This window comes from Podarcis liolepis (assembly GCF_965112155.1).
Source record: "Podarcis liolepis genome assembly, chromosome: 8".
NCBI classification, from domain to species: Eukaryota; Metazoa; Chordata; class Lepidosauria; order Squamata; family Lacertidae; genus Podarcis; species Podarcis liolepis.
In genome coordinates this window covers 82,589,247-82,616,567 of record NC_139560.1, presented here as the reverse complement: position 1 = coordinate 82,616,567, position 27,321 = coordinate 82,589,247, and the positions used below count along the sequence as shown (strand labels likewise).

Here is a 27,321-nt window from a genome sequence, read left to right as displayed (position 1 = left end):
TAGCAAATTGCTGCAGTGAAGGCTTATTTTCTTTCCTAACATAGTTGTCATCTGCAACTGAAATCAGTTTTGTATTGTTGAATAGTTTGTTTAAATGTTAGGGTTCATTATTGTTTCACAGGATGGTGTACCACTTTAAAAGCCAGGGTGCATATCCTGACCTAGTTTTTACAGCAGTGTAGCAGGTGCTGATAAGTCACTGTAATTAGCTGTGTCAGCAGTTATGAATGGTATATAATGTGCTGTATGTACCTTACTCTGTCTCCTTGTGGATGGATAGGTGATGATTATAGACACTATGTAAGGTGTATGTTAGAGGAGTTTTGTTATTAAATCTTGCAAAGATCTCTTTATGTCTCTTCAGTGATTCCGTCTGTGTGGTCTACTCTGCACGCACTCTGCGGCATGTTTCAAATGCCCAATAGCACCATGTCAAATCTTGGCCAATGAACTAATGCTTTTTGGATCCCCCAGTCAAGGCTCAAATTTGCACAGCAGCAATCCTGCAGAACAGACTAAAGCTCAACCAGTAAAGCCACAGATTCAAGACTCTAGCTGAAAGGAATCACTTGGGTTATTATTGAACAAAACTACACGACACTTTGAGAGATTATGGAATTTATAGGAAATAAAACCTCTTTAAGCTCCCTCTTGTATTAGGTTAATCAAATTCATAGTTACTAATCCAAGGCAGAAGGCTAACCCTTGTGGTCTTCACTTGCGCAAGGCTTGCAAATGACAAGTCTTGGCTGAAGCAGAGCCAGCTTGGCTTTGCTGTCTTGTCTCACAAATATTTTAAAGTTCTTTGAGAAGTTGAACTAGAATATTGATAGAGCTGATCCAGTTAACAGAGTGGACTTGGGCTTCCCAAAAGCTTTTGACAAGGTACTTCACTGCAGACTCCTGAGATCACTTCCCAGTCGTGGACCCAGAGGAGAGTTCCTCCTGTGGATCTAGAGTTGGCTACGTAGCAGGAAGCAGAGAGTAGTAATAATTTAGAGGCAACCTTTGTCCTTTTGCTTCAGACAATCAACCATCTTCAGCTGGCCCTGCCTGTGGCCTTGAGGAAATCCTGCTTTTTTGCTTGGGTTTCTGTAATTTCAGAGCTATCTTTTGGAGTCTAGTAGAACCTAGGAACCTCAGAAAATTGAGCTTGTCAAATAACTCTTGAAATACTGATGAGTGGCACTCACTTGCCTGTTTCCCACAAAATGTTGGCACCAATGTTTCTTTCAGGTTTAGCACAATAGTGATTCTATGTTCACTTTTTCTGTTCTCTCTCTCTCCCCCCTCCCAGAACTGCTTGCCTATGATGTCAATCCAGCATATAATCAGTTGGCTTTATCCATATAATGTTCTTTTGGGGAGGGAAGGCAAGACAGCCGTAGAAGATGCCTTAAAGGTAAGCGTTCACTCTTTCCCTACAAATTATTCTGGCATAGGTAGCAGCCACACTTTACAGTTCTCTGGAATAAAATAATAATAATAATGGCTAAATTATTGGTTTCAAAGCTAGAGAAAGCCCTATGCTCTCAAGAACTTCCTCTTCTGCTGCTGTCTTATGTGTCTCCAAAAGTGTCTTCTAGTTATTATGGCTTTCTGTATTTATTTTGTGTCATTTTGGGTGGGGACAGAGAGGACTGATGAAAACTGTAAGTGAAGGCCTTCCATGAGATGTGTTTTCTTTTTTAAAATACATATTTTTATTAAAAATTTCTTAATTTACAAAAATGCATGCATTGTCTCTTTTCTCAAGTTGTTCTTTCTACAGATAAGTTTCATTTATTGTGAGACGTTAGTGTTGCATACAGTGTTAGGTTAGGAAGAAAAGGGGGGAGAGGGGGAGAGGGGAATGGTGAGTGGGGTGGGGTCGGGTGGCAGTGCTTCTGTTCTTCTACTCAGTGTATGTGTGGGGTCTTGCGCCAGTGTCACTTGTGTGGGTTCTCTTACTATTCGCTTGTTGTATTTCCTTGGTGGTGAGAGAGGTTGGGGGTGGCTTAGAGTGTGGGTTGGTTGTCTTTGGTTGGCTGTAGTGAGATTTGCTTTTGTTTGTGAGTGGTGTGTGTTTTCGGATCAGGTTAGCCAGATTGATTCTTATGCTGTCGGTGGATTCTTCTTGTTATCTTGTTGGGCTGTGTATGTTTCGTGATTCTTTTTGACATGTTGAAGTCTAATGATGATTGAATAGTAAGGATGTCTTGAGGGACGTAGTCTTCCATGTTCATGGTGCCCTGTAGGCTTATTAAATATAAGTTAATTGAGTGAAACACAGAAGATCTGCATTGACAGTGCTCTTGCTTAAGGGGACATATGCAACCCAAACCTGTTCATACTTCTTGAAAGTAATTCCCAGTGTGTTTAATAGGGCTTGCTCCTAAGTAAACGTACATAGGATTGTAGCCTTAACTTTTTAAGACCAGTTTTCAAGAAGCTTGCCATGTTTGCTACATTCCCTTCAAACTGATGACATTTGATTAATTAACATTTGATTATGACAATTAAACTAGATCTGAAATATTGAAAAATTAATCATACATTTTGGGATCATTTTACAGTGGTGCCTCGCAAGACGAAAAGAATCTGTTCTGTGATTCTATTCGTCTAGCGGTTTTTTCGTCTTGCGAAGCAAGCCCATTGACGGATTAGCGGATTAGCGCTATTAGCGGCTTTTAGCGGCTTATCGGCTGATCGGATCAGCTGATAAGCGGCTTAGCGGCTTAGAAAAAGGGGGGGAGGGAAAAAAACCCGCAGGAACATTTTCATCTTGCGAAGCAAGCCCATAGGAGATTCGTTTTGCGAAGCACCTCCAAAACGGAAAACTCTTTCGTCTAGCGAGTTTTCCGTCTTGCGAGGCATTCGTCTTGTGGGGCACCACTGTACTTTTCCCAGTTATGAGACTTCATTTTGCTATTAGATCTGTTCTTTAACAGAAAGCAAATACTATCTCCACCTGGGTCTCTTTTTTGGGGGGGAGGGTTAAAGGAGCAGACAACATACAGCTAGCCATTATGGAAGCTGTCTGATGTAATCCTCACCCTTTATGTGACTGCAGCCAGTGTTGTGATCTGTCCCATGAGGCCATCCCAGGTTTCTCATGTCCCTTCTTTATCCCCCATGAACACTGTCACTGGGCAGGGGCAACTTCTAGACGCTGGGTCTCTCTGTTTGCCTGTAAGTCCCTCGTGAGTTGCCCTGGGCTAGAGAAAGTGACTAACAAATTTAATAAATAATAACAATATTTGCCCATGGCTCTTGGTGATCCTGTAACATTGGTGCAAGTTCAGCATGATGGCCAAGCCCAGACTAAGGACCAAAGAAGGTGGAGGAGTTTGGGGCTGAAAATACTTTCACAAATAGAATAATCTAGACCTTCTATTCCTTCCTCTTTCTTAGCGATTTGAGCTGCAGGATTCAGAAAGACCTGTTGTACCTACAAGAGTTTTAAATGTGAACAAGAGGAAGGATGGCAAGATTTTGCAGGCTGACGTGACAATTCAAATAGCCGGGGAAGCTGTGACATTTCAGGTAACTATTTAATTGTTTAACAAGTGGGAGGATAAGCTTTATTGCACATGTATTGCTATGTTGCTGCCTTCCTGTCATTTCTGACTTTCCCAGAATTTGACATAAAAATCAACAATATGTTGCATTCCTGTAAACTGGGATGCTGACAGACTTGCTTGGGTGTCATAACAAGGTATGGTTATTCTGAAGCAGTAGTGAAAACTTCCAAAATCATAATTGTGGCAGTTCCAGGTGCTTATGTGTGCGTGCACAAGCAGGAAGCTTGTTGTGGAGCAGCCTTGTAGTGCTAAACCATAGTTTATTGTTCAATGATACAGCAGTCAGTAAGAAAGACTTAAGCTGAGCTATGGATGGAGACGTACATATGGTTTGTTCATTGTTCAGGAAACAAGTTACATTCATATTATTTGACAGGCAAATGTCAGAATTTGTTTTCTGGAGTGAATGCTTGAGCAAAGAGAGCTATGTGTTGTTAGCATATTACAGATATTAATATTGCACAGTTTGAAGCAAAGGGATGCATGGAAACAGAGTGCTTTTGGAATGAAGCATGGTCCAGACCCATGAATATTATTCAAAATTTTACTTGCAGAATGTTCTTTAAAATATAACACACAAAAAAGTAAATGAGACATCAAAACATTTTCATATCTTGTGCATATCCAGCAGAGGCTCAGCATCCTCTTAGAAATAAAATAAGCTTATAATGTGAGCTGGCAAATGTAGTGCGCGCTCTCTCTCTCTCTGTCTCTCTCTCTCTCACACACACACACACAGAGGGGGACAGAGAGGCATTGCCTACATTCCACTCTCCATTTTCCCTGGAGCTGTTTTCTCTCCCTTCAGAAGAGTCTTTTACACATCTTTACTCCATAGAGTCTGAAAGAACAAAAGATTCCAGCCACCACCCTCCAGAGATGGCAGATTTGCAGCTCAGTACCTTAATCACCTGATCTAAGGTTACTCACTCACATGTTAGCTACTAGAGAACTACAGTTAATTATCAATTCAACGAGAGCTCAGAGACCCTTTCTTGGCTTTAATATAGCCCCATGGAAAACCCCTATGTTAAACCTTTTCACCAATACACAGGTATTCACCATTTCTGTGTCAATTAAACCAATTATACTTAACATAGAGCTATCTGTCTTTTAGGTTCCTGCTGGGACTAGGCCACTAAACCTGCATTCTGGGACAGACAGTTTCATTAAGACTCCCAGCCATGAACAGCAATTGGCAGAAATGATATTGTCCCACATGGTTAAAGATATCTGTTTGATTGGAGAAAAAGTAAGTGCCATAATGTAACTGTAAAGGTAAAGGGACCCCTGACCGTTAGGTCCAGTCATGGACGACTCTGGGGTTGTGGGGCTCATCTCATTTAACTGGCCAAGGGGGCCGGCATACAGCTTCCGGGTCATGTGGCCAGCATGACTAAGCCGTTTCTGGCGAACCACCGGCCGTTTACCTTCCCGCCGGTGTGGTACCTATTTATCTACTTGCACTTTGACGTGCTTTCGAACTGCTAGGTTGGCAGAAGCAGGGACCAAGCAACGGGAGCTCACCCCATCACTGGGATTCGAACCGCCAACCTTCTGATCAGCAAGCCCTAGGCTCAGTGGTTTAGACCACAGCACCACCCGCATCCCTAATGTAACTGTACATAGAGTTAAATTTAATGCAGCATTGTGATAGACACAAACTTATACCAGTTGGTGAGGGTGGGGGAACTGCCCATACTAATTTATCACAGACTGATTCCTATTTTGCGCCTCACCTGGAAGTAATTGCTACTTGCTCAGGTTGAACATACAGGTGCTTCAATCAGCTTGTTCTCCTTTTTCCCTCCAGGGTTGTGGCAAAACAGTTCTTGCTAAGGAATTTGCAGCTACATTAGGGTATAACATAGAACCTGTCATGCTATATCAGGTAAGTTTATTGATACCCCAACCCTTGGCCTCCTAGGCTTGTCACACACTGACCAGAGGGTTGCATTTGGATTGTCCCTCATCTCTTATGGTGTTACCCTATTCCTTACTAAGGGGGTTGGACCAGGCTATACCATTTCAGATGCCATGCTGTTGAAGTCCCTTCAAAAGTCAATGCCCTGAGAAAATGGATGCCTGGGGGAAGAATTGTAGTCTATTCTCTATGGTTCCTGTGCTGCAGGGATGTTTTTATACAGAAGAATAATGTGAGATCCCACCTGCAGCCCAGGGACCGCAGTGAAAAGTAGGCCATTGATTCTGCAATCTGTTGGCAACTGGAGCTGATTTCATTTTCAGAATAAATCTGCATGTTAATAGTTTAGGTTGCTTTTATGTTTAGTTTAAAACAACAAAGTTGGGTTTGTGTTAAGGTGGTCTGGTGCAGCCTACATGTCTTGGCACCATTTTATCACCAGAACCATAAAATATCTGTATGAAGAGTTTAGGGACCAAGTTTCATCAGTGTTCTGATAGCACTCAGCTCTGCTTTTTGGATGGCGTCTGAATCAGGAGAGGCTGTGGGAGCCCTGGACCTGGATAAGGGAAAATAAGATGACGTAGTAACACTATCGTACATTGAAGTTGCTTAGAAACCAGTTTTTCTTTTCTACTGCTCTGTTCTTGGTATTGCCCATTAAAGACATGGGTTGATACCTAGGTAGTAGCGGCAACTAAGTAAGGATGATGGATTACAGAAAAGAGAGGTCAATCCTTAAACTGCACCAGGACTAAAACAGTATTTTGCATTAATTGGCAACATCATTTCATTTGAGGCAATGCTTGTTGCCTGTTCTGGAGACTAAGCTGTAGCATGCTTATATGTGTATCACACATTTTATGTGTGCATAAATCCACGGCTAAAACAATCACGATTCCTTTTTTGATGTGTCGACTAAAGCAAAATATTACAGTGCCAGCAAAATAAATGCTTTGTATTACTGAGATCACACTAATAGGAGTTTGCTGCTGCTGTTGTTATTCATAGGATATGACAGCCCGAGATCTACTGCAGCAGAGGTACACTCTCCCTAATGGGGACACTTCCTGGAGACCATCTGCACTTATAACAGCTGCCCTGGAGGGGAAGCTTGTAATTCTGGATGGGATTCACCGTGTCAACCCAGGGACCCTCGCTGTTCTGCAAAGGTCAGTGTGACAGTCCTAGAGGAATAGATCTGTGGGGTGTTAATGAAGGACGCGGTGACCAAGGCTTTAAGAAGTACAGGTCTGCAGGAGTTTTTCTGGAAGATTCTGACAATTTGGTGAACCAGTCACGAATTATGGAGTCTGGGCGATATTTTTTCAAGCCAATGGAGCTGTGCAGCCTCGGATACCAGCCCCACAGAGAGCCCCCAGTTCAGGGAAATGTTGTTTCTGCATGAGCACAGCCTGCTTGCAGTCCCACGTGCTTCCAAGGCACGAGAGGAGCTGCCAGCAAGTGCGAGTTGGCCATAAAAAGGCAGTTCACTTAAAATACTATAAATAAATAGGTTGTCAAAAAAGGACCGAGGAGCACAACAGATGTCGTGTCTGCCACATAGGTGTAACATAGGTTACATGGCTGATTTGAAAAGCAGAATTGCCAGTTCTGAAGAAGGGTGATCTCGATGCAGAATGTGGAGGGAGGGGGCTTTAACTGTTTAACTGTTGACCTGCCATAGCCCTTTTAAATGGCACCACAGGTGGGGCATAGGATTTAAGCACCTCCCTCCACACAAATGTCTTTCCTGTGTATATGCTACATGCCCACATGAGGAATATGAAAACACAGGAAGATTGTGCTTCAGAATTAGGGACATAGGTGGTGCTAAGGTCTAAACCACTGAGCCTCTTGGGCTTGCCGATCAGAAGGTCAGGGGTTCGAATCCCCGCGACAGGGTGAGCTTCCGTTGCTCGGTCCCAGCTCCTGCCAACCTAGCAGTTCGAAAGCACACCAAAGTGCAAGTAGATAAATAGGTACCGCTCTGGTGGGAAGGTAAACGGCATTTCCGTGCACTGCTCTGGTTCACCAGAAGCGGCTTAGTCATGCTGGCCACATGACCCTGAAAAACCAACTGTGTACAAAGGCTGGCTCCCTCGGCCAGTAAAGCAAGATGAGCGCCACAACCCCAGAGTCATTCGTGACTGGGCTTAACTGTCAGGGGTCCTTTACCTTTACCTCCACACAATGGACCTAATCTAGCTCTACTAATCCTACCATGACTGATTTTGTTTTGCTTTTTTAAACTGCCACACAAGACCAAACCACATGACAGATGCCACATCCATTTTGGTCCTGAGTTATCCTTAGGTTGCTTAAGTTGTTAAACATGATGGAACGTGTATGGCTAGGTTTTGCATCTGATGCTCACATTGAATGGAAATATATGAATTACACGTAGGAATATTCTGCACTGTAACATTTAATTAAGATAAAGGCTGAATCTAGAAACCAGACTGAGCACATACAAAGCGACTTCCATTAGTTGTGGCAGTCCTGGCACATGTCTCCCTATGGTTATCCTGAAGCACAATCTTCCTGTGTTTTCATATTCCTCACGTGGGCATGTAGCATATACACAGGAAAGAATTATTCCATGTAAAGTCTAAAGTGGCCCCAGGCCATAGCATTAACTCTTTCAGTATGAAATGGTTGTTTCATAACTGGAGCTGCAGTCTTCTGAATTTGCTGTTGGTTTCTTACTGCCCCTCTAGACGTCATCATTCTAAATTGTTTCATTAGGGATTGAAATGAGATTTATCTGTGATGGTGATAATAAAGTGTGAAAATGTTTGGTGTGCACATTTCTGGTTTAGTTAACACCACTGATTCTGTGAATTTGCCTTCAGTTATATGTTAATATTGCTATGCTTTCCTTTAAATCACATTTTGGAATTTGTACTGGTTATGTTGTTGTTAACACCTTGGAATTTGGGGGGGGAACAGGAAGCTGTGTTGTGGGTAGGATATTTTTAGCCCTTATTTTCCCCTAGAGTGCTTGCTCCAGATTTTCAAAGTGCTTTTCCTGTATGGAAGCTTTAAAGAGCAATTTGAAGTTGTCTTTTGAAAGAGAAACCCTTGGGCAATGGATGCATGTGCAGACTCGATGCCTGAACATCTCTGTGTCTTAGCCCATATATTTAATTTTGTTCATTTAAAACGTATTGTTATACTGTTCAATACTACATTCTTTCAAAAGATAGGAGAGCAAAATTATTAGTGACATTATACTTCATGCATAATTTAAAAAGCAAGCGTTAATTCCCTGTCCTAGTTGGATGTTCTCGATCAGAGCTTTAACTCTGATTCTGAACTTTCGCTGTAAAATGCATCCTTCAGAAAATGTGTGCAGATTGGAAGACGGCCCTCAACTCATTCATGTTCACCTGTGGGTTTGTTTTATGCGTGGATATTTCAACACATGAAGGAATTGCTATGATGGTCAGTGGCAGGAAGGGCAAGCTTGAAGTGTTTCTCTAATTAACATGTACTGATTATTAGAACAGAACCTCTAACTTGCTTGTTGCCCCCTTTTATGTAAAATCCTGTGCAGGTTGATTCATGACAGAGACATTACTCTGTATGATGGCACTAGATTGCTCAGGAATGAGAGATATCAGAAGTTGAAAGAAGATCTACAACTCTCCGATGAGGAACTACAACAAAGGTAGCCTGCTGGGTGGTGGTGGTGGTGATGATGATGAAGATTAATGTTTGTTTGCCACCCATCTGACTGTGTTGTCCCAACCACTCTGGTTGGCTTCCAACAAATTAAAACATCAGACACAGTAAAACATCAAACATTATCAAACTTCCCTATATAGGGCTGCCTCCAGATGTCCTTTAAAAGTCAGATAGTTGTTGATTTCCTTGACATCTGATGGGAGGGTGTTCCACAGGGCAGACGCTGCTGCCAAGAAGGCCCTCTGCCTGGTTCCCTGCAACTTTGTTACTTGCAGGTAGGAAACTGCCAGAAGACCCTTGGAGTTGGACCTCAGTGTCTGGGCTGAGCAATGGGGGTGGAGACGCTCCTTCAGGTATTCAGGGCTGAAGCCATTTAGGGCTTTAAAGGTCAGCGCCAACACTTTGAATTGTGCTTGGAAATGTACTGGGAGCCTATGTAGATCTTTTAGGTCCAGTGTTATATGGCCCTGGTGGCCACTCCCAGTCACCAGTCTGGCAGCCGCATTCTGGATTAGCTGTAGTTTCTGAGTCACCTTCAAATGTAGTCTCACGTGTGTTGCAGTAGTCCAAGAGGGAGATAACTGGGGCATGTACCCGGGCAAGACAGTGCACAGGCAGGGAGGGTCTCAGCCGTTGTGCCAGATGGAGCTGATAGACAGCTGCCCTGGACACAATCAGTTTAATCATAGTCATAGACCAGCAGTTTGCTCTGGACACAGAAGTGACCTGTGCCTCCACGGACAGCTGTGAGTCCAAAATGACTGCGCACCTGGTCCTTTAGGGGGCACAGTTGCCCCATTCAGGAACAGGGAATCCCCTACACCTGCCCCACCTCCTGTCTCCCAGAACCAGTACTTCTTTCTTGTTGGGATTCAACCTCAATCTGTTGACTGCCACCCACCCCACAACCATGAACACCCAGCCCAAACCCTGTGATGATACCTCCCAGCAGTTTCATTTGTTAAAAAGCATGGGGGAGAGGACGGAGCCCTGAGGCACCCCAGAAGTGAGACCCTCCACTACTTTCTGGACACTGCCCAGGAGGAAGGAGCGGGACCACTGCATAACAGTGCCATGCTTCATAGAATGCTCTGTGGCCACAAGAAGCACAATAAAGGTAAAGGGACCCCTGACCATTAGGTCCAGTCGTGACCAACTCTGGGGTTGCGGCACTCATCTCGCTTTATTGGCCGAGGGAGCCAGCGTTTGTCCGCAGACAGCTTCTGGGTCATGTGGCCAGCATGACTAAGCCGCTTCTGGCGAACCAGAGCAGCACACGGAAACGCCGTTTACCTTCCTGCCGGAGCGGTACCTTTTTATCTACTTGCACTTTCATGTGCTTTCAAACTGCTAGGTTGGCAGGAGCAGGGACCGAGCAATGGGAGCTCACTCTGTCGCGGGGATTCAAACCGCCGACCTTCTGATCGGCAAGTCCTAGGCTCTGTGGTTTAACCCACAGCGCCACCCTCGTCCCAAGAAGCACAATAGCTTGTTTAAAATCCTGGGTATTTTCCTTCTCATAACTTTTCCCCTAATTTTTTAAAATAGCAACATCCAGAATATGTGTTTGTAGCATATTTGCAGTGCATGAGGTGCCATAGGCTTGCTGTGATCTGTAGCTAACTGGCAATGACTCAGAGGAGCCTCATGAATGCGATGAGGCTGCATATTGCTGATGCTTTGCACCAGAGGCTCACAGATATTTTACCACGGGAATCTTTTTCTTTTTGAAGGCCACTTGCCCTATTAGTGCAATGCAGCCTGTAAGGGAACTGACTGCCAGAGTCCCTGCATTTCCTGACACAAGTCATCACACAGAGGGATTGGAATGAGTTTCAGAAATGAGCATGTTATCCTTTTTACTAGTGAAAATAGAAGTGTATGAAATAGAAATGTGAAGACAGCTGCCCTACAAAAGTAGTTCTTTCTGTAATAAGCATGGTTGCTTTTCTTTGACATTTGCTGGTTTCCTACATTTTGACAATTCCATATTCATTATTCCCATTTCACATTATTTATTTCAGACGCTTTGTTGCTTGTGTTTTATCAGTCAGGGATTAGCTTTGAGGCTTATGACTTTAAGCTAAAAATAACTGATGTCTCCACCAGCATTTTGATCTGAGTGTTTTCAGCAGGCAGTTCTCAGCTTAGTCTTTGAAATACTAGATTTTTTTTTTGTAACCGCCACTTTCCAAGCAGTGAAGTCTAACGTACCATTCTTGTTCAGAATGCTGCCATACTGTGCTGGTCCGACAAAGTGAAAAACAGAATAATGTAGCCATTGCCGCCTCTCGGACCATGCAGTGAGTGGGAATGTGAAAGCAAAACGAGCTTTTGAGCTGCATTCAGGTGTTCTTCAGGACTGGGCAAGATGGCACATCTAAAACTTACCATTTTCTCGCAGGTCCATTTTCCCCATTCAACCTTCCTTTAGAATAATTGCCTTAGCAGAGCCGCCTGTCATAGGAAGCTCCACGCAGCAATGGCTGGGCCCAGAGCTCCTGACGCTTTTCCTTTTCCATGACATAAAGCCTCTGAGCAAGAGTGAAGAAATTAAAGTTATTAAAGGGGTGGTAAGTATTTGCAAAACTTTGTCTTGCTGCTTGGCTTTGGGTGGCCATTCAGGGAGTCCTTTGAATGGCTACCCAATGCCCTTTCTTTCTTTCTCCCCCCCCCCCCCCGTTCTCAGCTTTTTGAGAAGCAGGAGGTGTGCAAGGTGCTGCACAACCAGTGCTTTTTGGGTTCTGCCCTCTCATTTATACTGTGAAAATGAATAGATCATATATAAACAGAAATACATGCATGGTGTGTATGTGTATTTCATGTATACAAGAGGGATCAGCAACAAAATGTTGCAGTGTGGTGGACAGTGTGGACAGTCTGCTGTCCAGAGTGTCTAGCGAACAGGCAAGCAGGCCTGTCTCTTTCCAGATTACTCTCTTCTACTTCCATGGCCTCCTTCCCCATTTGTGGTTCCCCCTTCATGAAACAGACATTCTCTGCTCTGTGGCTACTGAGCAGGGTTTGTCCTCAGAGATCTGGGTTTGGGGGGGGGGGTGTCTTTCCTCCTAAGTTTATCCACCCACCCCCATCCCCCACGTTATAGTTCTGTAAACTTTGGGATTTTCCAAGGCTGCTGATGCTTCTCTGTGGATGATGCCATTTTGGCAATGTCAGCGCTCAGATGATGAATGAATTATATAGTGCTAGCCATATTTTATATTTATATATATTTTTTTCAGGTTCCAAATGTTCCTAGTGCTGCTGTGGAGCAGCTGTTGAAACTAGCACACAAACTCCGCGAGACAAATGATCCCACTGTGAGTCCAACCATTCGAATTTCAATTGTTCCGTTTTGCTTTCCTCCTTCTTTATTGCGTCCTGTGTTTGACTAGAATAACAGCACCGCTGCAAGACCATCAGCAGATGCCCCACTTACCAGCCTAGCAGCTGCATGCAGCACTAGCTGCAGCCTTCAGACTGTCTTCAAGGAGAGTCCCATGTTGCAGTAGTCCTGGTGGGAGGTCACCAGAGTATGGACAACTGATCTTCTGGTCTAGGAACAACCGTAGCTGACAAGCTGACCTAAGCTGGGCATAAACACCCAGTTCATTCAAGAGGGAAGTGCAGTCCTTCCCAGAACATTTCATTCGCCTACTTCCTGGACACAGAAGCAGCCCCACCCCCATGCCTCTCTCTTACAGCCTCAGTTTATTGCTCTCATTCAGCCCATCACTGCCTCCCAACACCAGTCACACCTTCACAGCCTCCCCTAATCACACCTAATCACAGCCTCCCATAATTCAGATGGAACGGAGAAGTAGAGGACTCCGTGGCCTAGGTCTGCAGGTGACGGCTCCCAATGGTTTCATATGGTTGTTGAATTGCATAATGGAGGGAATGGTCCCTTGACAGACCCAACAACTCAAAGCCATGGGACTGAGCCACGGTCTTTGAGGACCACTTTCTGGTGGTGGTCCTTTGGGCAGGAGGAGTGGCTCCCCTGAGTAGTGCCTTTGAGAGACTCAGGAGAGAATCCCCAGGGTTGGTGTTAAAACTAGGCCCGAAATCTGGCTGAATGAGTGCAGATGATCTGCTTTCTCCAGGCACACCAAGAGCCGGCCTGCCACATCCCTCTTGACCATCTTTCCCAGAAAGGGGAAGTTTTCTGTAATCTTGATCCAGAAGGGACCTCTTCAGGAGGCTCCACCACTGCCACTTTATGGAGTGGGCATCATCCACTCCCTGGACCCATCCAGCCAACCCCCCTCCTGGATTTTACCAGCCCTAATGGGCATGGATGGAGAGGGCACACAGTCTGCCTCACTGTTGCAAGTGTCTTGTAGACATCCTGAGGCTAGAACCACTTAAGCTGATGCCACAGGCTGCAACGGTGCTCCAAAGACCTCCACTAATTGTGGCATCATGGATCTGAATGATTTTTCACTCCACGCCCTTTACGCCTCAACAGGAGTCTGTGAGTGGCCCATTAATGATACAGCTCTGGTCTGGACCAGTCAATTTGCTGCTCCAAACACCCCTACTGGGCAATTCTCAAGAAGCCATAGGGACTGAGAGGTTGTTCTCTTTGCTGCCACCACTGACCTATGACCTGTGTATTTGTACCTATATTCGAAGAGGAGGTTAAGGGGTGATATGATAGCCATGTTCAAATATATAAAAGGATGTCACATAGAGGAGGGAGAAAGGTTGTTTTCTGCTGCTCCAGAGAAGCGGACACGGAGCAATGGATCCAAACTACAAGAAAGAAGATTCTACCTAAACATTAGGAAGAACTTCCTGACAGTAAGAGCTGTTTGACAGTGGAATTTGCTGCCAAGGAGTGTGGTGGAGTCTCCTACTTTGGAGGTCTTTAAGCAGAGGCTTGACAACCATATGTCAGGAGTGCTCTGATGGTGTTTCCTGCTTGGCAGGGGGTTGGACTCGATGGCCCTTGTGGTCTCTTCCAACTCTATGATTCTATTCTATGATTCTATGATCAGATTCCCACTGAGACTTGTGCCACCTGCGCTCTAGCCATTATCCAGCACCCTTCATTACCCAGAATTCCTCAGAAAACAAAGGAGCCCATTGGACTGCCCTCGGTCAGAGAGGGCACTTAGAAGTTCATTGATGACCCTCTGCATATTGCCATTCCCAGTGAAACTAGGACCTAGAAGATCCCCCAGAGCATTCAGAAATTGTATTATTTGACTGCCATTCATTCTATGACTGCATTTAAGAGGAAATGATTACACATTACGTGTCTTGGGTGCTGGTACAGTGGTACCTCGGGTTAAGTACTTAATTCGTTCCGGAGGTCTGTACTTAACCTGAAATTGTTCTTAACCTGAAGCACCACTTTAGCTAATGGGGCCTCCTGCTGCTGCTGCGCCGCCAGAGCACGATTTCTGTTCTTATCCTGAAGCAAAGTGCTTAACCCGAAGCACTATTTCTGGGTTAGCGGAGTGTGTAACCTGAAGCGTCTGTAACCTGAAATGTATGTGACCCGAGGTACCACTGTAGTTTTGAAGGGCAAAAAAAAAAATCAATGTATTATTCATTTAATGCCTAATTAGCACCCAAATCTGCTATATCTAAAAATAAAATCTATGTGGCCCTTCACATAGATACAGATTTCTGACATACTGTGAGTCTGAAAAGTGAGGCCTCTCAACAGGGATAACGTTTTGAAATTTCAAAATGTCCAGAGGCCTGCACGTCAGAAGTGAGTCACAGTTCGGACCGAGGGGAGATTCCTACAGATGAATAGTGACAGGACATCTGCAGAAAGATATAAATAGCCCTCTTGTGCTGCGAGTTGAAATGTACGCCTTAGGTATACAATCCTTGATGGCTCATGCAGCGTCAGGGAGACAATATAGCTGCTCACTCCCCCCATAGGGTTCCAGATGGATGTTTACCCTTGTGTAAGGCGATAATGGCAGGGCATGAACTTGGTCGCTAACCTGTTCAATACACAAATTACTCTTGCTTTTAAACATGACCTATATCTTGAACTTGACTGTCCCTGCCAGATGTTACATTTTCCAGAGTCTCTTTCTGTTCCATCTAGAAAATGCTCATATAAATAGTTGTAATTTGCTTGCATCTTGGCCATTGGAGAAAAGCAAAGTTTGCTGACAACAAATGGATGTGAATTTGTGAGCAGTTCTGCTTTGCAGTGTTAACTTATATATATATATTTAAAAAGCTAACTAGTGCAAATTTGCTGTTTGAGGAGAGTGAGAGCCAACTGTATAAATGGATTCAGTGTCTCTTCTAAGCCACAAATATATAGGGTCAGGTTTAAGGTGCTGGTTTTGACCTTTAAAGCCCTATGCGGCCTAGGACCCTTATACTTATGGGACCGCCTCTCCTGGTATGTCCTGCAGAGGACCCTAAGGTCCAGGAATAATAATAGCTTAAAGGTCCCGGGCCCTAAGGAAACCAGACTATCTTCCTCCAGGGCCAGGGCTTTTTCAGTGACATCTCCGACCTGGTGGAATGCTCTGTTCAGAGCTACAGTGGTGCCTCGCAAGACGAAAAGAATCCGTTCCGCGAGTTTCTCCGTCTTGCGGTTTTTTCGTCTTGCGAAGCAAGCCCATTAGTGGATTAGCGCTATTAGCGGCTTAGCGGGCTTAGCGGATCAGCTGATAAGCGGTTTAGCGGCTTAGCAGATCAGCTGATTAGCGGATCAGCTGTTAAGCAGCTTAGCGGATCAGCTGATAAGCGGCTTAGCGGATCAGCTGTTAAGCGGCTTAGCGGCTTAGGAAAAAGGGGAGGGAGGAAAAAACCCCGCAGGAACTCGCAAGACATTTTCGTCTTGCGAAGCAAGCCCATAGGAAATTCGTTTTGCGAAGCACCTCCAAAACGGAAAACCCTTTTGTATAGCGGGTTTTCCGTCTTGCGAGGCATTCGTCTTGCGGGGCACCACTGTATCAATTTGAATTAGCCCAATTCTCTCTTCCCTTTTCCCCTTTCCTCTTCTGTGAAGAAACCCTTTCTGGGACCCCACATTAAAATTCTTCCCTGTTCCCCTTGCTGGCCCTAGTAGGACCAACTTGGCCAGTTAGCCCTGGTGATCATTTGATGTCTACTGACTGGGTTTTTTTTCCCTTTCTCCAAAATGACCCCTGAATTTTATTGATATTGATGCCGCATTTTATGTTGTATTTTATGCTGTTTTTAAGTCACATTTTAATCAGTGTTTTATATTTGCTGTTAGCCGTCCTGAGCCTGGTTTTTAAAACCGGGAAGGGCGGGGTATAAATAAATAAAAAATATTATTATTATTATCCCAAACACTATGGCTTTGGAAAGTGCTACAAATGGTATTGCTCTGTTAGTGCAGGTATTTGAGAGAGAAGCTGCAGTATGTTTGCTGCTATCTTCTTACTGGTTCCCATTGTGCTATACTCACTGTGTAACACCTGGAGTTTGATGGATTGTTCTTATAGTTTATCATGCGGCCATAACCCCAGAGATCTCTTAACCACGGTTAAGGACTGAGAAGCAGGCTAGGGGATTGTGTTCTTGCTCTTCACCAGACCACCCCACTCACTTCACTTGATGGGATTGACATTGGTAGAGCATTGAGCTGGCACTGTTAAGGCCAACCAGAGTTTGCTATTCAGCTTCGAACTCCGATTTCAAATTCCATTTAAGAGGGAATTCTGGTTAACCATATCTAATGTTAGCGCTGATGTAATTCTCAAGTCTTGTTGCTTGAACTTCCTCAGTTGAGATCTAGTAATTGACATCACTGTGAATTTATGGTATTTTTTATTTGGATAGTAGATTTTTTTCAAGTTATATAGCACTTAAAGCAGTGTCGTGATTGAATTGCGCACTGGTGTCAGTTTTATAACCATGGGCAGCTTGGGATTTAAGCCGTTTTCCTCCTGCGTTACTGATTAAGAAATGGTGAATAAAATTAATTTTACTTTGGCTAGGCTCAGTCGTTGGCATCATCCTTGTCTACACGGCAGCTATTGAGAATTTGTCGGCGTCTATCTCAGTACCCAAATGAAAGACTCTATGATGCTGTCAATAAAGCTTGTCTTTCCAGGTATATTTTTGCATTATTACGGTTGTAAATTATTATTACTGTGTTTACTTTAACAACTCAAATACATTATTTATTAACAATCTGAAAATTCCAGATATTGCTTTCTATCTTTTTGTTTAACTGAATTCCACTTATGACGATAAAAGGGCAAAGACAGAATTATTTGTTTGTTTCTTAACTTTATATCCCGTGCTTCCTGTCAGTCAAAGGCAGCGAACACAAAAGTGAGAAAACAATACAATTTAAAATAAAATAAAAGCACATTTAAAACATTTGGAAACATCTGAGAATGTGTTACAATATTGAAAACATCTAAAAACATGTACCGTATTTTTCGCTCTATAACACGCACCCGACCATAACATGCACATAGTTTTTAGAGGAGGAAAACAAGAAAAAAAATTCTAAACGATACAGCAGATGTATGATTTTTGTGGTTCATGCTGTGGCCACAGACACGTGATCTGACAGTGAGTTTGGGGTAGCCCAATGCAAAAATCCTGAGGATCCATGTGGATCCATGCTTTGTAACCACGTTTTTGCACCACTGCGGCTCCAGGCAACAGTGGGTGCGTGATTTTTTTGGTGCAAGCTGTAGCCATGGACATGCTATGTGACCTGATAGTGAATTTGGGGTGACCCAGTGCAAAAATCCTGAGGATCCATCTGGATCCGTGCTTTGTAACCACGTTTTAAGTGGGGAGGGAAGGAAAAGCACTCAAGGGACAAGGAGCACGCGTGGGGTGGGTAGAGAAGGATGCTGTTAATAATGCAGAAGAGGGGTATAAGAGGAGAAGGCTCCTCTCCTCTCCTGCTTTGCTCCTTTAAAGCAAACAGGCTCTCTGTCCCTCTCTCCTCCCCACTCAGCGGCTCTTCTCCCGCTTTGCTGTTTCAAAGTGAGCCACGGAGGAGGGAAGGAAGGGGAACCATGGATCCTCTGCTCACGACTGCAGCAGATCCCCCCGCCATCCGTAGGCATTCGCTCCATAACACGCACAGACATTTCCCCTTACTTTCTAGGAGGAAAAAAGTGAGTGTAATGGTGCAAAAAATACGGTAATGCAATCAGATAATCTCACAGCTAATAATGTCAGGGTTGCCAGAAAGAGTAGCTGAATAGTAGACCTGGATGTGGAGAGGGCAGCTGAGTGGGACCCAGCGAGGGGCAGCCTGAGCAAGGACCACCCACCTTGGGCCTGACCATAGAAAGCATGTTTGCAGGAAGTCTTCTTGTAGTGGGTGAGCTGAGAGTTTGTTTGGGCCCTGGTGGCTGAGAGGGAGGGTGCACCAGAAGGAAAGCGAATTGAGATTGATTTAGATATTAGTAACTTTGTTTCTTGGGACGCAAGTGGCGCTGTGGTCTAAACCACTGAGCCTAGGGCTTGCTGATCGGAAGGTCGGCAATGGAGTGAGCTCCCATCGCACGGTCCCAGCTCCTGCCCACCAAGCAGTTCGAAAGCACGTCAAAGTGCAAGTAGATAAATAGGTATCACTCCAGTGGGAAGGTAAACAGCGTTCCCGTGTGCTGCTCTGGATTCGCCAGAAGCGGCTTAGTCATGCTGGCCACATGACCCGGAAGCTGTATGCCGGCTCCCTCGGCCAATAAAGCGAGATGAGCGCTGCAGCCCCAGAGTCGGCCACGACTGGACCTAATGGTCAGGGGTCCCTTTACCTTTACCTTTAACTTTGTTTCTATAGGTAATGTGTGTTTTTGCAATATTTTGTTCAAGCTCTCTGCTGTTGCTTCTTTTATGTACACTGCTTGGAGATGTTTTTAATATATTAAGTGGTATAGAAATTAAATGATAGAATCAGTGAGCAGAGGTTCAGTCTGTCTCGCTTTGGCTGGGCACACCTGCTCCCTTGCAGGGAACATGTCTGAGAAGCAGACCCCAACTGGGTTGAACCCCGCCCTCCTGCCCATCAGCTGATGCCGCCCAGTGATGTCACCTGATGGGCAGGAGGGTGGGGCTTGGGGGGGAATTGTCTCACTGGCCAAGATCAGTCTGTACACTGGAGGTTCCCGCCCTGTGCTCCACAGCCCCCCAGTAAATAGGTTTGTGACCTTTGTCTTGGCTAGTGTTGTTTTAAATAACTAATGTATTCATTATAATCTGGGTGCATTTTGCTGCAATAAGGATTAGAGCAATGAAAAGAAATCTGAGAGTTTGCTCTCCCATGACATAGTGTCTAAGATCCATGCTCAAACACAAACACATTTCAGTGGACACATCTGAAGTGGTTCAGGCAAATATGTGGGTGGTATTCCAGGACCACAACGCACTATGGTCTTGTCTCTCCGTATTGAAGAATTGCTAATATTGTTGATTATTCCCCCACCCGAAAATAAACTTTCTTCCATTTCTGTCTCATTAGGTTTTTACCCAACCTTGCAAAATCTGCTTTACATAAAAATCTGCTGGACTCTGGAATTGAAGCAAGCCCCATTGAAACTCTGGAAATGGAGGGGAAAGGCTATAGCTGTAAGCTGTGGTCATCTCTCTCTCTCTCTCTCTCTCTCTCTCTCTCTCTCTCCCTCCACCCCCTGCTTCTTCAGTTAAAGTGAACTTTAGGATAAACAGGTCATGATTCGGTGTTTCAATCTCACTACCTCCTAGAATGCCATTTGCGTACTGGTACCCTTGTACTCTGAGGGTTTGCTATGGCAGCTATTTCTCTAAGCAAAGGGAAACCCAAAAGCTAAATAGAAAGTATTCAAATGCAGTCAGGCCAACCAGAATAGTGGCAAAGCACAGTGAACAGCTCACTGCTGAGAGCAGACCTCCAATTCGGATCTCTAAATTCCTCAAATGCACACCTTAGAACCACCTTTTTCTTCTCAGAACCACATTTCCTTCCCCCACCCCCCAAAAAACGTATTGACCGGTGAGCCAACGCATGGAGCTGCTTTCCCCCCACTTCCCTAAAACGTGGCCTCTTCCCCTTTCTGCTACCTGGAAGATCTGTTGTAAATCTAAAAGTAGTAACAATCATGTAAGACAAGTCATGGCATCATATGTCTACACGGTATTTCGTTTCTAAATAGTTTCTAGGTTTTAGAATGCACAACTCTCCTGATAAGCATGTTCTCTAGCTAGAAGCTCATTCTCAAAATACCTCACACTTTCATAATGACAAGTCTCAATGTATCTTATGTTCCCCACCTCCACGACTTTGCTAAAATCAAATATTTCCATTGCACTTTGAATGGCTATAGTTGTGCATATATGTGGTTTGTATGCAGGTGAAGTGGACTCGGGAACCCTGAAGATTGGGGCAGTCACAATCCCGATTTATAACCCCTTGGAGAGGATGAAAGTGCCCGATGTTCTCTTCTATGAAAATACCCAAGTAAGTGCTGATCTCTCACTGACCAATTTCGGCCAAGATTTTAATAACAAATACTTACAACCAGATTTCTCCGCCATCCTTTTCTAATGTGATTAAAACACTGCAAACGTTATTCAAATGTTCTAGCTAAATACATCGCCACCGAAGAATTTTGTTAACAAGGTTGCTGTGGCTGTTTCCAGCAAGAAGTGGCACTCCTAATTTCTTCACTTACCTCAAGTCCCATTTGCCACGTAGGACATTTATTGGGAGGTTCCTTCTTCCATTCATTGCTGTGTTATTTCACCTTCCTAGCAGTGGATTTTGCATTTTTCTGCTGTGTGTTAAGGACAGTCTCTGTTATTATGCCTCTATTATTATCAGTATCAGTTTTAGTATTATTCAATAGATTCATTACTGAGCTAGACATACCTGTAGCTGAACCAGTCAACACCAGTTCTTAAATTCTTACCGATATAGATTAATGTGTACAGTGGTGCCTTGCAAGACAAAAAGAATCCGTTCTGTGATTCTCTTTGTCTAGCGGTTTTTTCGTCTTGCGAAGCAAGCCCATTGATGGATTAGCGCTATTAGCGGCTTTTAGTGGCTTTTAGCGGCTTATCTACTGATCGGATCAGCTGATAAGCGGCTTAACGGCTTAGAAAAAGGGGGGGAGGAAAAAAACCAGCAGGAACTCGCAAGACATTGTCGTCTTGCGAAGCAAGCCCATAGGAAATTCGTTTTGCGAAGCACCTCCAAAACGGAAAACTCTTTCGTCTAGCGAGTTTTCCGTCTTGCGAGGCATTCGTCTTGCGGGGCACCACTGTAATTAAAGAAAACATATATTATTGCCTCTCTGAATGGGTGTGGCAACTGTGCATCACCAACACCCCAAAAAATTACACATGCACATTCAAGAGCTATAGAATACTTTTTCCTGCTGCCTTGCCATTACTAAGTTGTTTCAAGTTTTACAAAGCAGTTTTAATTTCTCTCTAGCATATGATGGTGATGGAAGATATGCTAAAAGACTTTTTGCTTGGCGAACACCTTCTCTTGGTTGGCAACCAGGTGAGAGCAACCCAATATTTCTTGCTAGCATGCGCTTTTGTTTTACTGTAATTAGTATTTATTGAAAGCTCTGACCTGGATAATTTGACAGAGGACTGACACTGAAAAGTCCACTGTTACTGTACATGGGGGGGGGGAACCTTGCATCCAAGGATGTAAAATTATTTTGCATATTAACCCTCAGAATGAGCTTTGGGTCTCAGAATGAGCTTTGGAAAAATAAGCAGACTAAGGCGGTGTTAAAAAGTGTGTGGCTCCAGGGAAGAGATAGCCACTACTTTGCAGTGTGGCAGCAAAGCCCCTGTCTGGATGCGGGTGGCGCTGTGGTCTAAACCACAGAGCCTAGGGCTTGCCGATTCGAAGGTTGGCGGTTCGAATCCTTGCAACGGGGTGAGCTCCTGTTGTTCGGTCCCTGCTCCTGCCAACCTAGCAGATCGAAAGCACATCAAAGCGCAAGTAGATAAATGGGTACCGCTCTGGCAGAAAGGTAAACAGCATTTCCGTACGCTGCTCTGGTTCGCCAGAAGCGGCTTGGTCATGCTGGCCACATGACCCGGAAGCTGTCTGCGGACAAACACCGGCTCCCTCGGCCTATAGAGCGAGATGAGCACATAACCCCAGAGTCCTCCACGACTGGACCTAATGGTCAGGGGTACCTTTATCTTTACCTTTAGTCTACTTATCTGAACCCAGGCTCATGGCTGGGCTCTCCTCCTTCATCATGAATGGTAGCTGAGGACAAACCTACAGCTCGTTGTTTGCAAGGGAAGTCCTTAACTACTATGAGCCCAGCTTCAGCTGACATGCAAAGCCGAACCTTGAGTTAGCTACTGCAGGTGCTGGGAAGGATCTCCTCTCCGGAAGTCTGCATGTTCCCACAGTCCCAGGAAGCCATTGTTGACTGTGTTGTGTGAACTAGGCCTAAAAAAAAATGTTGTTTCTACATACAGTACGAGCACTGCTTTTTGTTAATCATTTTTCCATGGTTGGGGTTTGGTTGTAAAGCATATTTAATCCTGTTGCATTAATTTGCCGTTAAGGAATGGAATGGTTTTCCTTTCTGCAGGGTGTGGGGAAAAATAAGGTGGTTGACAGATTCCTTCACCTGCTCAATCGACCAAGAGAGTATTTGCAACTGCACAGGTAAGGGGCTGTGTAGTCATATTACATGACTTCACAATCAGGTAGGCACCTGTTTAACCTGTTTTTAGCTTATCATTGATTTTAATCGTTTTTAAAATGTTTTAAATAGCTGATGTTAACTGTTTTTACTGATCATTTTATTGTTTTGTTCTTGTAAACAGCTTTGATGCTTTTTTGTACACTTGGTATACAGTGGTGCCTCTCAAGACGAAAAGAATCCGTTCTGTGATTCTCTTCGTCTAGCGGTTTTTTCGTCTTGCGAAGCAAGCCCATTGACGGATTAGCGCTATTAGTGGCTTTTAGCGGCTTATCTGCTGATCGGATCAGCTGATAAGCAGCTTAGCGGCTTAGAAAAAGGGGGGAGGGAAAAAAACCCGCAGGAACTCGCAAGACATTTTCGTCTTGCGAAGCAAGCCCATAGGAGATTCGTTTTGCGAAGCACCTCCAAAACGGAAAACTCTTTCGTCTAGCAAGTTTTCCATCTTGCGAGGCATTCGTCTTGCGGGGCACCACTGTATAAATTTTATTATCTCAATTATTGGGCCTTGCTATAAATTATACAGGATTTTTCAGACACATGGCTGGTGAAATGTTACAGGTGCTTCCAGTAAATATCCCTTTAGCTGGCCCACCCTACTTCCAGTACTGGATAGAGGGATATAGCAATCTAGAGTTGGAGTGAATAACAAGGTCACAGGAAATGTGCTGCATTTAAAGTTCTAACGAGACAACAAATTAAACAATTTTTGAGAACATAATTTTAGGAAAAGGTGAGTTGAATAGTTTGAGCAGTCACCCGTAAGAATGAATAGCTAGTAAACAGAGACAAATGCACCCAGATCTATGTGCTCTAGCATGTTTCCCTCGGTGAAGCAATGCTTATCAACTTGTATCCCTCAGTTTAGCTTCTGAGTCTCTTCATGATCCTCTCCTGTTTCCTTCCTCTTCAATTCAGCCATTTCAGCTGATCAGGTCCAGCAATTACCTCTTCTGTTTTCCAACTCAACTCCTAAACAATGTTTTCACTCCCCTTTTCAACCTTTTTAGCCAATCACCAAAGGAGAGTAAGTTTTTATTTCCCCTAATTGCCACGTTCCTGATCTAAACCTTTTAACATCCTGTGCAGAATTTCCTGAGCAAAACATCCCCTTGAACATTATTTTGAACTTTTGACCCTTCCGTTCAGGAAAGCTGCAGAAGCAGCCATTTTGCAGCCCATGTTGTAAAACCAAAAACCAAATGCAAAATGGCTGAAAGTCCTGCTCTTTTGCTCTCTTTAGAGTTATTCAATCCAGTGGGTGGGTAGAGGAGGACTCGCGTTCTCCCATGAAAGATTCCTGCCTTCCAGGGGGGTTGGACCTTCCAACTCTACAGTTCTCTGGTTCTATGTTGAACAGGAGGGTTCATTAGATGAATTCCAAGCTGAGACAGGTTGCCTTGGAGGGATTTGGGGTTTGTCCAGAGTTAAAGCAGGCGTCCCTGAAGCCCTTTGTGTCATCTTGGCAACCCAGGCATAAAAAACATGCATGGACAAGCAAAACTGTTTCTTTAGGTTTATTGTGTATGGAGAACACCAGGGGAGAGGGGGCAACTTTGCAAAATTGAAACTAGTGTGTTCTAAACAACGCATTGGAGTGGAAAGATTTTGAATGGAAAGGGATTAAAGCTTTCAAAGGTTAAATAATGCTGAATGGCATGGTCTCTTCTACTCATTAAAACAAGGGACTGCTAACTGAAAAATCATCTTGAGGTGGTGAAACAGAGTATAACGTCCCTGATAAGACTAACTTCGGTTCCCTTTTCAACACCAGTTTTGTGATGAAAGCATTTTTCCTTAAAGCTCAGTGCCCTTTCTAAGGTGGTTTCTAAGTGTAAAATGGAGTCTGATAGTTTGAAATAAGAATAAATGAATTCCCTTTTTGACTTGTGCATGTTTTGCTATCTTAGAGACACGACCGTGCAGAGTCTTACACTTCAGCCTTCGGTTAAAGATGGTCATATTGTCTATGAGGATTCTCCACTAGTAAGTCCACATTTGTGCATTTGAATATATGAGTTCTTCACTAAATTTCATTGATGGGTCCAAGTCCTTATCTTGAGATGAAATACATTGTTACAAATCTAAGAATGCCCTGTTTCTTTTCAAAGTAAGTTTTCTAGCCCTCAAAACAAGTAAGTTGAAATGGCCTTTGGTCTGGCAGAAGTTTCTGCTAATAGAAGTGGAGAAAACAATCCACTGAATGTATTCTCTTAAATACCCAAAATGTGAACTCTATGACAAATGCACAGGTAGTAAATTTACATCTTTATCAAACTGCATCCAGAGTTGTGCAGTTTCTTTTCCAATGCGCGTGCTGTTTAACATTTTCCAGGTGAAAGCTGTCAAAAAGGGACACATTCTGGTTATTGACGAGGCAGACAAGGCCCCAACAAATGTCACCTGCATTTTGAAAACCTTGGTGGAAAGTGGAGAAATGATTCTGTCTGATGGAAGGCGCCTTGTTGCCAGTAAGTAAACCCCTGAACACAGCATTCCAGCAGTTGCATTTGTTGCAGATTAATGAATAGCACATTTCTCCAATGTTTGGGCCTTCTTTTGGTCATTAATTACTATCTAAATATAGTTTACCAAAGAAAATAAAGCTCTTAGGTTGCAAACACTCAAGATGGTACATTAGGTTCTTGTTCTCTGTCTCTTATTATTAATGTATATTTGAGAATATCAGAATAATTATATAATAAGAATGCATTGCCCTAGGAAACAAAGATTTTTAATACTACCAGCCAGTGCTGCGGTCTTGGGCTGGATAGCTTGCAAGTTTATTTTAAATAGTTCTGGGAAAAAGACCTTGGCTCTGCAAATCTTTGGTCCCAGGGGCCAAAGAGGCTTTGGATGTGCCACATCAGAGGCAGAAAGACAGCTCCACCTTCAGAAAAGGAGACCCAGCTACCATTTTGCTGCCACCACAGCAGCTTCCATGCCATTTGCCCTATTGAGGTCAGAGCTCTGAAGTCAGTAAACTCAAGAGGGGATTTTCCAGGGTGATTTGGAGGGATTCTAGGGAATGCATGGATCCAAAGGATCCAGTCCCACAACATGCCTCTATTCAATGAATAAATTAATGCATCCCAAATACTGTTGGAGTTCATTCCAGTTTTTTTTTAAAATTAAAAAATAAAATTTTTAAAAAACAGAGGAGCACAGATTGTGTTCCCTTTGCCCCTCACTTCCATTCTGCCAGCAACAGTCCAGCAGACATGCCTTCTTAATTTTCAGCCCCTCATGCCTTGGGAATTAAAATGGAAATAAATGAGATTAGCAAACACTGGCCTCTGTCCCTCTTTCCTTCCCTCCTTCATCTTTCATGTCTCTGCCTCCCAAAGGCTTTCACAGCTGTTTGTTGCTGCAGCCCTGGCTATAAGCTCCGCCGGCTAATGGTGCTTCTGCGAGGCACCTCTCTTTGGGGTGGGGTTGTCAGCATTTCACTCCTCTGTTGCTGGATGTTTGACTGCTATATCACATGTCTGTGTTTACTTTCCAGACTTGGAAAGTATGAGAACGGAAGTCAGCCTTATCTCTTCCGCTGTATTGTACTTTGTACTTACTTACTCTCTTTCTCTTGGAGAAGAAGTGAGAGGACACCATGATTGCTTTGTCCTGTATATGATGTTGTTGTTTAGTCGTTTAGTCGTGTCCGACTCTTTGTGACCCCCTGGACCAGAGCACGCCAGGTACTCCTATCTTCTACTGCCTCCCGCAGTTTAGTCAAACTCATGCTGGTAGCTTCGAGAACACTGTTCAACCATCTTGTCCTTCGTCTTCCTGTTCTCCTTGTGCCCTCCATCTTTCCCAACATCAGGGTCTTTTCCAGGGAGTCTTCTCTTCTCATGAGGTGGCCAAAGTATTGGAGCCTCAGCTTCAGGATCTGTCCTTCCAGTGAGCACTCAGGGCTGATTTCCTTCAGAATGGAGAGGTTTGATCTTCTTGCAGTCCATGGGACTCTCCAGAGTCTCCTCCAGCACCATAATTCAAAAGCATCCATTCTTCGGCGATCAGCCTTCTTTATGGTCCAGCTCTCCCTTCCATATGTCCTGTATATATTGCTTAATAAATGCACACACCAAAGCTCCACTTCGTTTCTGCTATACTCTGCTGATTGAGCGTGCCCATATCTTTGGATATGTGTCGCTGGTGTGCACTGGGGCTGAAGATTTATGGACATCCCGGGCTGCGCTTCATCAGGAAGACGCCCGGAGAGGTTTGTCTCCATTTGGGGACTGTGTGTGCCCCACAGGCGTGTTCCAATGGGGGGTGGTTCAAAAAAGGTTGAGAGGCTGCCAGCTCTGCAGGCAAGGGGTGACATAACTGGGTTCCTGAGCCCCACAAGGGAACTGTAAAAAGAATGTAGTTGGTCAAGGGAGCCGCGGACTCAAAAAGGTTGAAAACCTCTGCTATATTCAGAGCACTGGCATATTGGTTAGCTAAAAAATTATAACCAGGTGCGCCTGTCTAACAAAGAAGTGCTTAT

General features: G+C 44.1%; 1 protein-coding gene across 4 annotated transcripts in view; it reads left to right on the top strand.

The window, feature by feature from the left end:
* Positions 1-27,321, top strand: part of VWA8 (von Willebrand factor A domain containing 8) — a 91,821-nt gene that overhangs the window by 16,592 nt on the left and 47,908 nt on the right. For all 4 annotated transcript variants that reach the window (XR_014529582.1, XM_083518977.1, XM_083518979.1 and 1 more), the window contains exons 9-23: positions 1,298-1,402; positions 3,394-3,525; positions 4,681-4,815; positions 5,377-5,454; positions 6,499-6,659; positions 9,047-9,160; positions 11,582-11,750; positions 12,420-12,497; positions 17,133-17,248; positions 19,625-19,731; positions 20,493-20,599; positions 21,578-21,649; positions 22,716-22,792; positions 24,740-24,815; positions 25,165-25,300. Coding sequence is in view for 3 of the 4 variants with exons in the window: in XM_083518977.1 (XP_083375103.1) it covers positions 1,298-1,402; positions 3,394-3,525; positions 4,681-4,815; positions 5,377-5,454; positions 6,499-6,659; positions 9,047-9,160; positions 11,582-11,750; positions 12,420-12,497; positions 17,133-17,248; positions 19,625-19,731; positions 20,493-20,599; positions 21,578-21,649; positions 22,716-22,792; positions 24,740-24,815; positions 25,165-25,300 (1,663 nt within the window). In the remaining variant the exon portion in view is untranslated. The remainder of the gene's footprint in view (positions 1-1,297; positions 1,403-3,393; positions 3,526-4,680; positions 4,816-5,376; positions 5,455-6,498; positions 6,660-9,046; positions 9,161-11,581; positions 11,751-12,419; positions 12,498-17,132; positions 17,249-19,624; positions 19,732-20,492; positions 20,600-21,577; positions 21,650-22,715; positions 22,793-24,739; positions 24,816-25,164; positions 25,301-27,321) is intronic.